The 19,167-nt window shown below is 44.9% G+C and overlaps 1 protein-coding gene across 2 annotated transcripts in view; it reads right to left on the reverse strand.

Moving 5' to 3' along the window:
* Nucleotides 1-13,369: 13,369 nt before the first annotated feature.
* The window catches only part of LOC146788822 (Krueppel-like factor 5), a 155,342-nt gene continuing 149,544 nt past the window's right edge, over nucleotides 13,370-19,167 (reverse strand). For both annotated transcript variants that reach the window (XM_085630407.1, XM_085630406.1), the window contains one exon: nucleotides 13,370-18,881. In XM_085630407.1, the coding sequence (XP_085486533.1) occupies nucleotides 18,703-18,881 (179 nt within the window). In that variant the 3' untranslated portion in view covers nucleotides 13,370-18,702. The remainder of the gene's footprint in view (nucleotides 18,882-19,167) is intronic.

Here is a 19,167-nt window from a genome sequence, read left to right on the forward strand (position 1 = left end):
AGTTTTCTTTGTACCTGACCATCCCCCTGAACTGGTAACTGCACACTTTAAAATACTTCAGCATACAGATCTATCACTCAGACACTGCCCTCTAAGACGGAAATCTAAACAAATGTATGGCAAGTCTATGGCAAGCCCTGCCATTTTGGGAATTACTTCCATTGTTCACGATCATCCAGGTGACTATACTGAAGATGATTGTCTTACCACATCTTCTGCATTTATTTAAGGGCTCCCCCAATAACACCCCCAACCTCTTTTTTCATGACTTAAAAGTCATGTTCTCAGATTTGATATGGGAGACACACAATAGATGCCTGCTGATGACAAAGGTGAGATAAACAAAATTCTTAGCAAATCAACGTAATGTCCTCCTAAGTATCCACCACAATAATACCATTTCAAGTTTCCCCCCATTTGTATCAATGTAAAGAATCAGTCTGCTCGTCCAGTGCCTGATTAGTTCATTATTCATTTATTGTATTTTTTGAACTAGTTCTAAACCATAGCATAGTAGTTTGCTGCAGTTAAAATTCACCACCTCTATGGTGGGTTCTCCACTTGACAAATTCTTTAAAAAATATACTTTTAATCTCATTTTTATGAAGGTACACCATTAAAATGTACATTTTCTGCTTCTGTTTGTGAGAGCCCTCCAATGCATTTTCCCTGTCTCCTGGTGGGAAGTGGGGTGTGGGAGACACAATATAGAGTGTTAACATTTGGATACTCACAAAGTTTATACTTTGCTTTACACAATCCACAACCCCATATTGGTTGCCCTTTTGGAATTGCAACTTACACAATTTCTACGTTCGGAGAATCCATTTTCAGATATAGGAATCTTAGAGGCCATGTTCTGTTAGACAAGTTATGGTGTCCCCAGGGTTTAGCAAATCTATCTCTGTTGTCTCACTCTTGAATGTTATCCTTGTTTTTTTAATGTCATACTCTTTAACTGTGCCAAATGTAAATGAAAGCCAATGTCCAGATTCTAAATTATTGCTGATTTCTGCATTAAACTTAGGTATAAATCACATCTTCTCATCTGATTGCCAATCACAAAGGCTTAGTAGTAGTTCTACTTTTAAGAAGTTAATTTTTGTACGCTGCTCTTTCAATCGGAACCTTTTTCAATAAATCTCTGCCCTCGCTCATATATTTCAACATTTTGCTGTACATGCATTGTGCCCCCAGGAATTCACCTTATGGAATGTTTCTTTATTTGAAGTCAACGATGTTTGTGGATGTTACTTTCTCTGTGGTTTACTTTCCAGTGCAACATCTGCTATTTAGGTTTCACAAACTAAACTTAATTCCTTGATGAATTCATCTACATTCAATAGACTAGGAAAACCAACAAGGTTTCCTTATAACCTTTAACTATGATAAAATGTCTTCAATAGAGCAACAGCGCAGTACAATATCCTCTTCATATTGATTCATATATTTTTAAAGACATGATCCCTTGCATGTCGCTCCTTAAAAAGATTGGCCATAGTGGAAACAAATCTTCAGCCCATCGTAATTCCTTGCTTTTTGTTTATACAATTAATCTTCATCCGGTGAAAGAGTAAAGGTGGGGAGCGCGGATAATCCCAGCGGTGGTAGCAGCAGCAACCATGCAGAGCCTAATGCAAAAACGGCGTCGTACCAAGGTAAACAAACAATACCCTTGATCTTTAAAACCCATCCGAGTAAGAGTAAGAAGGTTCCCCAGGGAGCAGAAAACCTGAAAGCTAACGTTAAGGCAGCATCTTCAAGTGAGGCTATACCTGCTGTACTGGCTGTTATTGTGCTTGATGATGACGCTGCGGCGACTCGATGTCCGGATGTAAACCCTGCAATAAAACCTATAGAACCTATAGATGTTACCACATCTGATATTATAAGGGTACTCGGGGAACAGTCCAAGGAAGGCCTGGGGGGTATGGAGGAGCTTGCCACTTCTACGACATTTTTTAATCTAGGAGTTGCCTTGGGAGAAGAATCCAGTTGCGAAATTAATCCTCAGGCCAGTGGCATTATGGGCAATGTAGTTCCATTAAGGAACAAATACAGAACTCCTAGTGGATTGGGTACAGAAGTACAAGATAATGTGATTAAGCAAAATGCCCCCCAGACATCTCACCAAACCGAAGGCGCTGTTGATAGTGACCTAATGGATAATTTCTTTTCCTTATCAGACCCCTCATCTGAGGAAGGAGATTTAAGCAAAGACTGGGCCAATTATCACACAGACAGCACCGGTCAAGAAAAGTTGTCTATATCTCAGACAGGAACAATCCGTAGACCTAAAGCACATGGGGATGCAGGGGGTAGTCATGGGACTGCGGGTACAATGGATTGGGATTACTCGTTTACAACTTCACTTGGCAACCCGTCTTTTTTAGATAAAGGAGATGTGACATCAGTGATAAATCCGGTCCAAGACCCTGCGAGTGAGACCCCCCTTGATCTGATTTACCTAACTATTGTTGCCCATCGAGCTGAGACTATACTGGAGAGCGCTAGGACCCAGGGGGCCTGCCGCAAACTTCATAACGCCATCAGGAGGATGGCTAAGACTTGCACAGATATCGGTCTTCGGGTAGGGGAAGCGGAGGGTCGAATCTCCATGCTCGAAGACGAACTTGTTGTACAGAAGGGCGTCACAGAGGCATTAAAAAATCAAAAAGAGGACGTGACATGGAAGCTCTCCGATTTAGAGAATCGGATGAGAAGAAATAATCTTCGGGTATTAGGCATTCCAGAGGGCTCAGAAGGCGAGGACACGCGACAGTTTGTGATAGAGCTGTTCACAGAGGCATTCCCGGAACTGAAACATTGGGATTGGAAGGTCGAGCTGCAGAGAGCCCACCGATTCCCATTTCACCTAAAATCACAACTTGGTCAAACTAATGTATTACCCCGGGCTATTCTGATCTCTATGAATAATTTTTTAGCGCAAGAAGCTGTTTATGACCTTGCCAGGCCTAATAGAAAAAGGTCGGCTAAGGGGTTTGATTTTTTTGTGAGGCCAGATTTCTGCCAGGCGACAGTTGAGCGGAGGTGGCAGCTTCGCCAACTAATGTCTTTATTTCTCGATAAAGGGGCACAGGTATACCTTCTTAACCCCGCAAAATTAAAAGTGATTTATAAGGGACAAACAAAGTTTTTCAATTCAGAAATACAGGCAAAGGAATTTTTGCATTTAATGTAAGGGGCTAGAGGTGGGGAATATAACTGAAGGCTTCATGGGAGGGGTCTATTCTCTAGTGGGGGGCACTCCGGCTCTCCATCGCTAGGGACCTATTGTCCTTTTGCCGTGTAAGGGGTGTAGGGGTGGGGAGGGGTGTTGGGGGTTTGAGGGTTTGGGGCATGGAGGAGGGAGGAGGGAGAGGGACGGAGTTTGGGGTGGGCTGGGAGGGAAAAAAGGTGGAAAAAATGTTCCATAGTTACATGTTTCTATGTAAGACGATTGTTATTGATTTTCAGATCATGATATCTCAAATGCAAAGTCTGAAGATTTATGTATGGCTCACTTAGGTTTACGGATATGCTCTTTTAACGTATGTGGACTTAATGGCTACGATAAAAGGAAGAGAGTTCATTCTGAGCTCAGAGTCATCAACCCAGATATAGTATGTATACAGGAAACTCATCTCCCATGGTTCAAGCGGCAGAGTTTAACAGATCTGGGGTTTAGCCTTTTGGTGGCTTCTAACCAATCTAATACAGCTAGAGGGGTAGCAATATTAGCTAGACCCTCTGTAGTGGTCCCAGGGCGGCAAATGGTAGATAAGCATGGGAGATGGGCTATTTTGGAGTGTTTAATTGGGGAAGCAAGATTTACTTTATGTACAGTTTATGGGTCCAACTTTGATGAGGATACAGTCTTGGAATATTTAAATGGCGAGTTAGCACTTTGGCCCTCTCCATTAGTAGTATGTGGGGACATGAACATTAACTTGTCTGGTAACATACTTCAACTGGGTAGAAAGGATTATAAGGGTCGTAAGCCTAAAGTGTTTAGAGCACTGAAGTCTTTGCTTATGGATCATGGGCTGGTGGATGTCTGGGCCACCCATCATTTGCAGGATCCAGGGTACACCTTTTTTTCTTGTCCCCATAAGAAGCTAGTCCGGTTGGATTACTTTTTTACAACTGCCGCTTGGTCATCTGAAGCCTCAATGCAAGTTTATCCTAGGGTTACGTCGGACTATGCTCCGGTTGTTATTAAAAGTTTCAAATATGGCAATACACAGATCCCCTAAGTCTTTTACGTTTGATAGGAAGCTCCTTTTCGATCCAACTTTTGTTACCTATATGAAGAGCTGGATCAAGGATTATTTCATAATAAATAGAAACTCTGCAACTTGTAACATGGTCTGGGACTCGTTTAAAGCCTGTTTTAGAGGTGAGGTGCTGAGCTATGGGCTTTTTTTACAGAAACAGGAGAAATTGACTATTTCGGAGCTATATAGTCAACTTAAAAAAGCAGAAGAAAGGTTGTCTGGTGGTCTGGGGGCCGGCCAGGATGTAACAGGTCTGCTGGACAACTTGGCACATTGCAAGGCGAACATAAATCGAATATGGTCCCAGAAAATTGCATGTAAGCATCAGCTGTATAAAGAGCGAATGTATGAATATGGGGAAGCTACTGGTAGGTGTCTTGCCCAGAAAATTCGTGCCAAAGAGGCTCATCAAAGAATAAAAGTTATTAAAGGCATGGGAGGTTCATTGGTTTATGACCCACAGGAGATTTTAAAAGTTTTTCATGCGTTTTATACAAACCTATATGCAGAGCAGGTCTCTGGTAAACTTCCCCTTGATCTGGGACTCCCTCCTTTGCCGTGGGAGCATCTGGACCCTGCAGATTTTGAGATGTTAGAGAGGCCTTTCACCAGAGAGGAGCTGGAACATGTTGTGAGCAGTGTGGCAGGGGGAAGGCTGCAGGGCCTGATAGGCTCCCCGCGGAGGTATATAAATAGATATGTTTGTTGTATTTCAGGCTGCCCTCCTTGGTAATGCCACGAGATCTTGGCAGGAAGCTAACATAGTTATTTTTAGGAAAAAAGACAAACGTGTTGACCTCCCAGGTTCGTATCGCTCATTCTCCCTGGTGAACTGTGACGGCAAGCTACATGCAAAAATGTTAGCTAACAGATTATCATTGGTTGTGCCACCCTTGGTCTCGAAGAGACAACACAGCTTTATACCAGGGCGGGGGACGGTCAATCATGTCAACAGAGTCGTTGCCCTTCTCGACATCGCACAGGTCTAGTCTAGGATGTTGGGACTCGTGCTGCTCGATGCCGAGAAGGCGTTTGACCGGGTGGCCTGGGGATTTCTCTGGGGAGTTTTAAACCGCATGGGATTTGGCCCAGGGTTCATCCAGGCCCTGCAGGTTCTTTACCGGTCTCCCACTGCTAAGATATGTGCAATGGGATATAGTTCTAAGGATGTTTTGATATCTAGGGGTACGCGACAGGGGTGTCCGTGCTCCCCGCTCCTGTTTGCGTTGTATATCAATCCCTTTTTAAACATGCTGGAACTAAGTAACCATATTCCACCATTTATGGTGAATAATGAGCATTTCTCTGTGTTAACGTATGCGGACGATATTGCTGTTATAACAACTGACCCAGATATAGCTATTCCAGAGATCGAACAGTTAGCTGGTAGATTTGGGGCTGTGTCTGGATATAAGTTAAATATTACTAAAACTCAGTTGGTCTGCACAGATTGTTCACGGGTAAAGGAGCAGAGAGTTGTGGAAGAAGATCTGTATTTGGGCAATAAAATCAGACCCTGCTTAAAAGATTTAGTACAGGTTAATTGGGACTCTATAATGGATAAGACTAAAATAGCTCTGACAAATTGGGAAAGTCTGCATCTTTCATTAGAGGGAAGATCTAATTTATTGAAAATGGTTATCCTCCCGAGAGTTATGTACTTTTTTAGGGCAGTACCCCTTGGGATTCCCAAATCCCAGATTCAACATCTTCAATCATTATGTGCCAGGTATCTTTGGGCACCAGGGAGACCGCGGAGAGCTGCTCGATATATGACTCTACCCGTGGATCGGGGTGGGTGGGCAATCCCAGATTTCTTTTTTTATCATATATCTTGTCTATTGGCTAATGTGCTTATATTACTGACTGGGGAAGAGGTGAGCAACCCCGCAGAGGCACCTTCTATCTATCAGATGGTATTGGGCCCTGTGACATATAATTGTCTATTTTCTAGACCTGATGGAAGTTACTATAAGAGGACTCGATTTCAGATTTTGGGGGCTGCCTTTGGGGTGTGGGACATTGTTAGGAAAGCATTTCAGATTCCTAGACTCTCCTCATATACACCACTATCAGCAGATCAACTATTACCCCCCATTTTCTGTGATCACATAATGAGGGACTGGAAATTAAAAGGTATTACACGTTTGGGAGATTTTTATGCTACTGATGGGGTCTGTGTGCCCTTCGCTAATTTGAGGGATAAATACAATGTCTCAGCCATACAATTCTTTAAGTTTTTGCAGATTCGTGATTTTTTAATGAAACATGTCTCGTCTGTCAGGTCTTATGAAATAGTTGAGGCTATCAGGCGTAAGGCAAAGATAGGAGTGTTGTACCAAATATTGCTAACCTCTAGAAGGGATGATATGGTGAAAGTCAATTCTTAGATGGAGAGAAACCCTGGCAGACAGTGTGATCTTGGTCGAAAACTCCATAACTGTGGCTCGAAAAGTATGTCTTACAGCCTCATTAAGGGCACAGCATTATAAAACGGTCTTTAATTTGTATCGTACCCCTGCTGCTATGATGAAATGGGGTGGAGCGAGGAATTTTGTAAATAATGGGAAATGTTTCGCTGTAGGGGTGACAATGCTGATATGGTGCATATATTTTTCTTGTGTCCTAAGCTTGGACAATTTTTTGGGCACATCGAAAAATGTATTTCATTGGTCATTGGAAAGCCAATTCGATTTTCTGCTAGTATGATGCTGTTAGGAATTGGGGAGTATCTGATGGAGGGTCAACCTCTGTTTAAATATCGCTTTTTAGTTTTTATAGTGGCAGCAGTGGATCGACTTTGTATAGCCACTTCTTGGTTACAGCTGGAGGCCCCCCCTTTTGAAATCTGGTGGGCAAAGTTTTATAATATCTTCAATTTAGAAGTTAGCTTATACGCACTTAAAAACCCTAGTAGACGAACGTTTGGTTTGGCGATATGGGAACCCATGATCGAGTATGGTAGGGGGTAGCTATTGGTATTAGTGGTGGTGGCATTTATGTAATACTGGATAACTGATTGATTACGTTGTTATGTAGCATACATTTATGATGCTTATAACTGTATATGAATGTAACAATTTTGTGTTTTTGTTTTTTTTGTTTTTCTCTGTTTTTTGAAACTATGGATAATAAATAAATAAAAAAAAGTATTTATTGTTGAGTACAAAAAAACACAAGTTCCAATAACATTGTACTGTGAACAAGAAAATTAGCTGATTTGATAATCAAACATCTTTACATAGCTTCAAATCCATTCTTTTGGCTGATGCACGTATAGAGGGGTTTGAAATGCATATTTAGAGAGATATATTCTTTCTCCCATAGTACATCTTGTAGTCATTTAAAACAAATAACTAGTATTACTATATTATAGTTGTGTGACCACAAATAAAGCTAAATGCACAACAATCAAGATGACTCATCAAACGTGGGTCTTCCAGCCAAATGTGTATCACCTTTATCTACTTCAGACAATAAGTAATTTACTTGAACTTTTGAATTTGGTGTATTCAAATAACTGCATTCATCACCCAAAACCATGTGTCTAATAGTATATAGACCTCTATTTTCAGCCCTTTAAAACTGTCCCTTGGTACTTTTTTAATAATAAACTATGTAATTGAGTTAAGTTTAAGCTTCTGTCGCTATTTATATAAACGAGGATCACTCCATTGTTTCCCTCGTACGTTTTCTAATGATAATGCAACCTCTTTATTAGCTCTAGCTCTTTCTGACTCGTATTCAAAATTGATTTATTATATCCCATTTTATTCATATATCTGGCCTTCCCTGTGGGGAAACCAGCAATGCTGTCTTCATTGGATAGTTTAGGGTCAACTGTAGATTGAAACTTTTATCCGCGGTCACTGCATGTGTATTCGTATACACAGTACCCAACATACATATCGAAGTCTCTCACATACTTCCTCCAAAGTAGGCCTGGAAGTAATTTTAATTATGTTGAAGTAATCCGAGTAATTTTGGTAATTTTGCATTTCTCTGTGATGCATTTGCATTTGTTACATTTTGTACATGAGGGGGCATTTAGCACTATGAAACTAGCACTAAATGCCGGGAGTAAATTGGGTGAAAATCCTACCCCAAGTGCACATTTAGTGATCGCCAGCTGTTGCTTGCACTGCTATTCGTGTTCTGTTGCATTTAGTGCTATTTCGTTGCGCAAAATGCATCCTCGTGTTCATTTTGGATATGAGGGGGCCTTTTTGTGCTAAGACACTAAGGGCCATATGTAGATAATTTTTATTACCGACTCATAAATACCGAATTTTACCGATTCGGTATTTATGAATCGGTAAATCGAATGTAGGTAAACATTCGGTAATTATTACCGAATCGGTAATATTCGGTATTTATGAATCGGTAATTACCGATTCGGTAATAATGCATCGCTTCCCATTCATTCCTATGGGCCTGGAGGCCCATAGGAATGAATGGGAAGCCATTCACCATTCACCATTCACCATTACCGATTCGGTAAATACCGAATCGGTACTAGGGGGAGCATAATCATGGGTGGCAGGGTGTCACATTGACACCCTGTTGCACCCCTGATTCGTGCATGTGTGCACATGTGGCGCACATACATGCCCTAAGGGCATGTATGTCTGCCACATAGCACTTTCCAAACAGCACAAACTTGCTTTTTCAAAGGTATTCGTCATTTACCATCAACTTGTAGTTGGTGGTAAATAACGAATCCAGAAAAAGAAATGCACTCACTTGAGTGCCCCCTACATAGGATTTCAGGATTCGGTAATTTACCGAATCGGTATTTTACCGATTTCTTAAAATTCCGATTCGGTAAATTACCGAATCCTGAAATACTGCCACCTACATCTCAATTGCCTAAATACTGGATATTTACCGATTTTCGGCCGTTACCGACCGGTATTTAGGTACCTACATATGGCCCTAAATGCAGAATTACTCTTCTTGCATAATTCTGCGTAATCTCACAGAATGTTTAAGGTAATTCCACGTGATTACACTACACGTAATGACGCAAGTTATGCCCACACCTACCCAAAGACGATAAAGGCTGTAGAACAACAAGCTTTTGTATAGTGTAGCTACTCACCGCCATCACCACAATGTGGCAAATGCAAACAGCACACCCATCTCAGCACCCCCATGTGGTACAAACAGAACAACCATCTCAGCACCCCCATGCGGTACAAACAGAACCACCATCACAGCACCCCCATGTGGTACAAACAGAACTAACATCTCAGCACCCACATGAGGTACAGACAGACCCACCATCTCAGCACCAATGTGTACAAACAGAAACACCATCACAGCACCCCATGTGGTACAAACAGAACCATCTCAGAACCCACATGAGGCACAAACGAACCCACCATCTCAGTACCAATGTGCACAAACAGAACCACCATCTCAGCACCCCAATGTGATACAAACAGAACAACCATCCCCACACCCCATGTGGTACAAACAGAACCACCACATCCACACCCCCATGTGGTACAAAAACAAACACCATCTTAGCACCAATGTGGTACAAACAGTGTGAGAAGTTGGCCTGGTATATGCTGTCCACTAGTTAAAATGGGCACCTTGTACCAGTCCAAATAACCCTTATTGGTGATTAGGTTAAAGACAACCTTTACAGAAAGCTATCCTAGTGGTAGCTGTGGAGAGCAGCCTTTAGGCTAAGTCTCAAAGGAATGTAAAGCAGCTTGTTTTACCAGATCAGAACCTCCAGAATGACCAAATAAAAGAAGAACACCACAAGTGTTATAGAAAATATATGTATTTATTACTAAACACTCTCTACTAACCTCTTTATGAGATTAGAGCACAAGGCACACAATGCCTAATCAACAGAACAACAGTAAATAGCACAATACACAGCGGGCTCCAGGGTAAGACCGAACCATATACTAAAAAAATGGTATAACAACGACGACTTTACTAGACACAGTACCTAGAGCACGTAGAATCGCTGGGACCCCAAGGAACGACCCAAAGGAGTGACACGGGGAGCCCACGGAGGACGGGTGCAGTGTAGGAACACAGACGCGAGCTCCGTACATCTCTATGGGAAAGTAGCGGTTGGAAAATTACAGTTTAAGGACACTTCGGAGAGGACTTCAAGCAAACCATTTGGAACATAGAAGGTTCTACGGCCATCACCCTGGTGAGTACTGAGGTACCCGTGTTACCTATCCCAGAGGAGCCTGGTGCATAGGGGTAAGTGGTGTCGGAAACCCTCGTCGTTTTCAATAGCGTGATGTGAAGAAGTGCTGCTGCCGGGAAGTTGAAAAGTGTCCGGTGGAATCCAAGCCTGGATCCGAGGTGAGAAGAACCTGAAAGCAGAGGGGACAGAGTCTGGGTCACTTCAGGGTGACCAGGGACTCAGTAGACGAATGCCCACCGATGTCGGGTGCTTCAGGTGTGAAGATAGGATGCTTGACTCTGCAGCCACGTGGACCAGGAGATGTCGACGACAACCAAAGTCTGGAGATGAGCTGTCCCACAAAGGATATCGAGTGCTGGGGGGTCAGTGTCAAGGATTGAACACCGACAAGCCTTGGCAACGGCAACCCAAGCAGGCAGAAGAAACAAGTTACGGTGAGGACCAGCAAGGTCCTGGGGACTCTCCAAGCTATGGCGAGTCAGGGCACATCTGGAGCAACCAGGGAAGCCCAAGGAAATTCAAAGTGACCCTCGCTAGGACCCACAGACCAATGGACCAGGGATCGCGAAGGGACCTCAAGCTGAATCACGAAGTACCAGCCCATTGAGCACTCGTGGAATGGAGGTCGGAAATCTTCAGTGGAAATACTGCTTGGGTCAGGACTACACGTAGTCCAAAGCACAGCCTCAGGGATTGCCAAAAATCATATGCTGCTTCAAAAGTACTCGGTGCACAGGGGTTCAGGTTCCATGGTCCCCACGAGGGATACTGGTCTCAGGATTGCTGAGAGAGCAGATCGACCTCAGACGCTCGGGAACCCACCTCCTGTGTTGCAGAAATCTTCAGAGTCCTCAGGAGCTCGGGAGATGCAAACCGGTCAGATGCGTTAAGGTGCCTGCTGCTGCAGGGGAGTAACTCTTTTACTCCAACGGAGATTCTTCTGTCATCCAGTGAAGTGTAGACCGTCAAAGTACGTGGTTTATGCTTGCAGAGTGTAGCCAAGGTAAAATCTAAAGTGCTGTAGTCAGGTTTCCTACTTTATACCCAAGGAAGGTGTTGGACAAACTCTGGGGACCCACCTATGGGAGGATCAGGACAGAGGGGTGGCTACACCCATGTCCTTTGTCCAGTTTCGTGCCAGAGCAGGAGCAAATGGCTCCTGCAACCAGTTTGAGCTGGACTATGCACAGGGACATGAAATGTGCCCCCAGTGCCGACTTTCTGGCACTCTCAGAGTGCACCCACCCAGCCCCAATACACTAAAGCCTGTCTGGGAGGTGGTCACACCACCCTGTGACAGGAACCCTATTGTCAGGCCTTCCTCTGCTCGAGCTTGGCTCAGTAGCAGGAGGGCAGACTTGTGTCTGTAGCTGGCAGCATCGATTATGTGATGCCCAGGTCGAGAAAGCTGGTACCGGGTGTACCGGTGTTTCACATAAGTCCCTCTAGAAGGGTGGAATCATACCTCCCCCGCCAGTTACTGGCGGGGAGGTATGATTCCAAGGTGTTTGACACCAAACACAACATGTTTCTAAGCAGCCATTTTAAAGTTAGCATTTACCGCGAGGTTATAATACACTTAAATATATATGGTTGGCTGCATCACAAACAACCCCAGAAAATAGGTTCCGAAGGCTGCAGAGGGGCTCTGCTCATGCAGGGGCACCCTCTCACATAAAACCTAGCACCCTGCCTTCAGGATTGATAAGGCCTGCCATAGGGGTGACTGATAGGTTTACATGTGCAGTGATTTAGAATACGTATAGGGAACCTGTATCTAAGTAAGGGGTGCATGCACCACCTTAAACAGGCTGCAGTAGCAGACCTGTGGTGTCAAGTTGAATGGGCTCTCAGGGGTGGCACAATACATTCTTCAGCCCCTAGGAGGCCTCTGGGGTACCTATGCCCTGGGTACATGGTGTATCATATACTAGGGACTGATAAGGGTACCCCAGTATCCAATCTGGAGTGTACCTAAAGTACATGTAATCAATGTAGCGGAGAAAGCAGGTAGACTGGGGTCCAGAATAGCAGGATCCCAGTCAGTCGAAGTCGAAAACAGGGATACATCAGCAAAAAGTGGGGGTAACCAGAAGAAGCAGATCCTATTCTCCTACAAACAGAACCACCATCTCAGCACTCTCATGTGGTACAAACAGAACCACCATCTCAGCACTCTCATGTGGTACAAACAGAACCACCATCTCAGAACCCATGTGGTACAAACAGGACCACCATTTCAGCACCCCCATGTGGTACAAACAGAACCACCATCTCAGAACCCATGTGATACAAACAGAACCACCATCTTTGCACCTCGTGTGGTACAAACAGGACCACCATCTCAGCACCCCCTTGTGGTACAAGCAGAACCACCATCACAGCACCCCCATGTGGTACAATCGGAACCAACTTCTCAGCACCCCTGTGTGGTACCGTCTCAGCACCCCCATGAGGTACACACAGAACCACCATCTCAGCACCCCTGTGTGGTACCGTCTCAGTACCCTCGTGTGGTACAAACAGGACCACCATCTCAGCACCCACATGAGGTACAAACAGGACCACCATCTCAGCACCCCTGTGTGGTACCGTCTCAGCACCCCCGTGTGGTACAAACAGAACCACCATCTCAGCACCCCTGTGTGGTACCGTCTCAGCACCCTTGTGTGGTACAAACAGGACCACCATCTCAGCACCCACATGAGGTACAAACAGGACCACCATCTCAGCACCCCTGTGTGGTACAAACAGAACCACCATCTCAGCACCCCTGTGTGGTACCGTCTCAGCACCCCGATGAGGTACAAACAGAACCACCATCTCAGCACTCACATGTGTATTTAAACAACCAGCACACCCTTTCAACACTCCATTGCGGCAGAATTAAGAACTCACACAACTTATAAAGGTTATTTTATTTTATTGTTTTTGCTTAAAAAAACATCTGCATCTTTATTTTATAAAATCTGTATGTCTCACACCTCAAATCAGCATCTCTATTTACAGTTGATTATCCTCACTTTTTTTAATTATTATTTGTACTTTGCCTCCAGGGAGGGTCATTTGTTTTTTCCAAAAAAAAATACGTCAAAACTTTGAAAAACAAATACTGTCGCCAGCATCCTAGAAGAGGTCAGAAGTCAGGCAGTGAATGAGGGCTTAAGGAAGGCTCCCCCTGCCCTCGTTAAGCCCTGAACCCCTCAAAGAAGTTAGCAAGTGCTGGAGGGGCTGGGACTAAAACTGGGGATGTGCGTTGGGGCAACAGGTCATCAAGGAATGCCCGACAGCTGGGTGCTGTGTGACGTACAGGACTGCTTTTAAAGCAAGAAAGAAAAGTAAAACACTACAAGTCCCACAAAGCACTGGGCGGCAGCTAGCCAACCAGAGACAGCCCACCCCATGGTCTGAAATTACTGGCAAACTACATGTGCTGATCAGGGGATTTACAGTAGAGCTTAGCATGTAGAAGCATGTGATAATTATAAAAATAATATTACAAGTAATAACTGTTTACATAATGCACCATGATCTCATCCTCCGGGCTCTGAAGGATAGGTGTTCTTGATAACACCTTCATTTGCACGCATTCTGTCAGCTTCAGAATGGTTAATGTCTCTGCCAGCTCGACTGGAATTCAAACTTGTGAGCTGTAGGCCATACACCCTAGGAATGTATCTTTTTGAGAGGAAGGGAACAAGACAAAAAAAAAACATCAATACAAAAACAAATGCACCTAGCACTCCAGTTTATTACATTAATAAATGGCAGATGTTGGCAAAAAAGGAAACCACACACCAAACCAACACACAACACAACAAACCCGAAACACTCTTCTTGTTTTGGGATTTCGTGGTTTTCCTCCATTTCCTCTGGTTTTGTTCACAATTTCCGGTAAACATGAAAGCTAAAACATACAATCCTGTACTTGGTGGTCGTTAGTTACAGGTGGTATCCTGGAGTATCTGTTGTAGTCCAACGATGAATCCCATCAGAGTTCTTGACTGTAAACGGGGGGAGAGTGTGAAGGGGGGGGCTCGAGGGCAATTGACATCCAACTGACTGAGCAGGTTATCACCTATTACCTTTGACTAGTACTCCTCGTAGAGATATGAACTTTGACCCTTGCCACTGGACAGCGGAGAGGGTCATGATTGCTGGGGAGGAAATGGCTAGGCAGAAAGCATGGCTGTGCAGCGGCCATCTTGAATCCGTACATTTAGACGCAGGCTTGTTTGGAAGTAGGGTAAATTGTTTACCAACAGTGTTAGCTTGTAAACAAATGCCCCTTTGCCTCCACCCACAATGCACTGGGTTTAATCTCTTGCACTTCATTCATGAAGTCCCTCACGTTTATCTCACAATGTCTCTCAAACATTACGCAAGACAGAAGAGAGGTGGTCATCGGGGCCATTGAGTGAGGTAATGGCCAGTCCTATGGCCAGTGTCTGAAAAGCAGGGCGGAGACAATGATTTGGGTGTCATCAGCATAGAGGTGGTAGTCGAGGCCGAAGAAATAGTGCAAATAAGCGATATGCTATAGAGGACATATAGAAGGGGACAGGACGATAGACCCCCAGGGCCCTCCAATCGGTAGGGAGGGGAGGACCAGGCTGGTCGAGCATCTCTGGATGATACAAAAATCCTACTGGGTGAAATGCCAGCATCACCAGAGTAAGAAAAGCATTGTGGGACCAGCCTTGATCTTACGAAGGATCTCCAAAAACTCAAAATGTTGTTCAAGCAGAACTTGAAAAGTAGGTTCTACCTCAACTGCTCCAAGATCCAGTTCACCTTGGTCCTCGGGTCCGAGAGGGCAGGAGTTATGAAAAATCCCATTAAAAGAGCTGTGCTATTCTGGTGCTATGTATAATTGTGAATTGTAGTTGTATTTATATAGCGCTTACTACCCCTGAGGAGATGTTGAGGCACCTCACGCCAGGCAGCATGCTGCTCCTGGAACCCAACGTTAGTGGTTAGTTCAGTGTGTATTGTTTCTTTAAATGAATCTTGCTCTCTCAAGGAAACCATTCCTGCATTTACTTAGGTTTCTCTGTGGTAGATGAAATTAATAGGACTTCAGTGCGATCGCTAGTAGGGTGTGTGAGTTCACACAGATGGTTGGTAGGATCGATAAACGAGCAATGCAGGAGTATCACTTACAAAGGAGTTTGCTATGATCTTTGGAAAGAGGAGTGAGTAACTTGCAGAAATGCAATGATGCAGATTACGGTAAACACACGTGACAGAGTAGGCTGTGTTCAGAGAAGGAAGGTGCGCACGGATGGAAGGTAGGAAAGAGTCACTGAAGGAAAAGGAAAGGCGACAATCAGAAGTCTTGAGTCAAGGTCGGCTTTCTTGCAGGAATTATGGAATATAGAGAAGGCTTTTTGAGATAGTAGGCAATCTGAGGTTGCAACACTGTAGAAAGAAACAACATTATTTGCATGTGATATAGCGCTCTACTCGATACTCAATACAGGCACTAGATTCAGCGGAAGAGCATGTCCGCTGCCCAAGTCCCACCAGACCAGACTTCAGCAAGAGCAGCTGAAGGCTCAGGGATTGGAAGTGTAAAGTAGGGAGTACGCACATAATTGTGTGGAAAACCCACGACATCTCTACAGTGAAGATCTGGCTTTGGCACAATACCCGGATGTCCTTCAAGGAATCCCATGTCATGGCTCTGTGAATGGCTTATCTTAGACCAGCAGAGGGGTCTGGTCCCATATTTGGCACTGTGTGGACTAACATTACCATGGGATTAGTATGGCTTTGGCCTGTATTTGGCACATTAGTATCTGGTATAACACATATTCCCATGGAACGGCACTGACTTGCACATACAATAGTCAGTTTTAAATCTAGCCACTAACACATCACTCTCCTGACGCGCTGCAGAGTGGTCTGGCATTGTTGCGGTTCTCCTCTGGCATCGCTTTACATCTGGCACTCTAGGACTAGGTGCTTGTGTTATTGTTTCACTTGTGTGGCAGTTCCTTGGATTTACCACACCTATACCTAGTTTTACTGTGGCAGAGTACTCTCCAGCATTTCTGTGGCCAGGGCCTAAAACTGGCACTTTAAAGTTTGGTAAAACAGTGAAATTCTTATGGCACTTCTTGCTACAACATTGTGAGCCACTCAAAGTGTATCACACTTTACTATTGGCAGCACTGTGCCATCACTACTGTACCTTAACATGTATTAGTTGAGTTGTGTGATAGATCAAGCGGTGTTGAGTACGGTTAAATAAGAAGTTGTGGTCACTAACTACAGTGATGGCACAGAAGCACCATCAGTACACTCTGGAACTGTATATGGAGGACCTCAGCAGGACTCAGAAGGCATGTGTGGACCTCAGCAGGTTCTAGTGAGGTTTGCAAATCTCATCGAACTCTGACACTCTCAGCCTGACTCAGCAGGTCTTAGTGAGTCTCAACGGGACTCCGCATGACTCGGAAGGCCTTAGTGAGTCTCAATCGGACTCTGCATGACTTAGCAGTTCTCAGTAAGTCTCAAAAGTGCTACTCATGACGCAGCAGGTCTGAGCGAGTCTCAACAGGCCTCTGCCTCACTCAGCAGATCTCAGCAAACAAAAGCAGGCCTCAGTGAAAGTCAGCTTGTTTACGGAGGCCTCAGCGGGACTCTTACAGCCTTAAGATGCCTCTGCGGAACTTAGCATCTCTCAGTGGGTGTCAGTAGGCCTCGATGGGTCTCAGCAGATCTCAGCAAGAGTAAATAGACCTCAGCAAGATCCAGCAAGTCTCATCTCTTGATTAGGTACCAGAGCTCAGTTCCCAGTGAGGACAGCTCATCAGAGACACACATCTGCGGTCAGACACAAGCTGGACTGTTTTCCACCATGCTTCCAGCTCCCCTCTGGTCTCTGAGCCCGTGCCTCTTTTTCCGACAGTGAAGTGCCTGTATGGTGTGTCTGGTCCAGATACGGGTCTTGTGACACTAGCAGCCTTGAAATGCACCTCAGACTCTTCAAAGATTGGCAATCCAGGCTTCTCTTCGGGGTTACGAGTGATAGGCTTACATCTAAGACCACCGCTCAATACATGGACAGCCATGTCCTGTTGGCCATGCCCTAGTCACGGCCATGCACGTGATATGATCCTCTCTGAGTACATCATGCCAGCAAGGTGTCAGAAGTGCCCCGAGAATGCTTCTCTTTCTTAGTAGAACCTTTACACACAGTGATGAGAATTGTGAGTGCTTGCTCTCGCCTCCTGTGCCCCTTCTTTTGAGGGGTGTCAAGGATCCACTAGTACAACCTACACCACCTTCTCTCCACTCAGTCAGACTCCTTTGAAAACCTGTGGAAGACTGGGCTTCATGGAAATCTGGAGATTTAGATTTTTCTGGAGGTCTTTATACTTCTCTGTGTGACAGCCCATCTCTGTACCAATGTCCAGACTTCAAAATGTGGCCATCACGGCTGAAGGAGAAGATCGGAGTGTGAGGGCCACGACAGACAGAGCGTGGTCAGTGGAGACAGGGCAAACTGTTTGCAGAAGCTGACCCCCAGCATTTCATTTTAGGCACTTTTCAAACTGCTGCTCTCTGCTCACACAGTCATGCATCTCTTTCCCTCTGCTTCAACATACATGTGTGACCATTGAGAGAACCTCCCTGGATCACGTGTTCCACCCACCCGGCCACCCCACTTCCGCTCAAACAATGGAATGTTTGTTTTCCTCTCATCACATTAACTTCTTGAGTAGACCATGACGGTTCCCTCCAGTCCTCCTTTGTGAGCCGGGGGAATGGTGCACCACAAGGCATGATGGGTCTGTCCCAGGTCCATGTTGTTCTTTAACATCGTCCAGAGAAGCGGATTCTTGGTCTGTGGTTCACTGAACACCCTCCATGCATGCGTTTCACCTCTTATCAAAATGGCATCAAGAAAGTGCGAGCCAGGCTTTTAGTTCTGTAAATTCATTTGTCAAGAGAGCCTGAAATGTCTCAAATAAATAATGGCTATCAAATAGTCCCCATGCACGCCCTGTCGCAAGAAGCCTTTGGCCTGGTCTCTGCAGGCACTCATGAAAAGCACTCGATGAACCAGAGGCCGGTGGACTCCTTGGCCTAGGGAGCACAACGCTTCCTGCTGGGTGAGGCCAGGTGCACAGGTCTGAGAGGTGAGGACCTGGAGCGTGCATGGGGCTCGGGCCGTTGACTGTTCCTATATACAGAAGGCGGAGGAACATTGCCCCACCACAGCCAAGCGCCTTAGTTCTGATGTCGCTTCATGTGCAGGGCCAGATGGTCAGAGCGGGAGAAGCACCGGCCGCAGGCTAAACACTTGAAGGGCTTGGCACCTGTGTGCTTCCGGAAGTGTCTGGTCAGCTCGTCGGAGCGCGCAAAGCGCCAGTCGCAGCCATCCCACGTGCATTTATATGGCTTCTCACCTGCAATGTGAGGAGAGAGAAAAGGGAATTAGAAATGCTGTATCTGGCAGTTGTACACAGACAACTCACACATGGGTCAACAGAGCAGCTCTTACTGAACTCACTGGAAGAAACAATACTTTTTTTTGTGCTCACCCAAGACTCATTGTCATCATTGGAAGAAAGACTACATTTTCGTGCTCTCCCAAGACCTATGGGGGTCACTGGAAGAAAGACTAATCCCTTCTTGTACTCACCCAAGACTCATTGAGGTCATTGGAAGAAAGACTACGTTTTCGTGCTCTCC

The sequence above is a fragment of the Triturus cristatus genome, chromosome 10, assembly GCF_964204655.1.
Source record: "Triturus cristatus chromosome 10, aTriCri1.1, whole genome shotgun sequence".
NCBI classification, from domain to species: domain Eukaryota; kingdom Metazoa; phylum Chordata; class Amphibia; order Caudata; family Salamandridae; genus Triturus; species Triturus cristatus.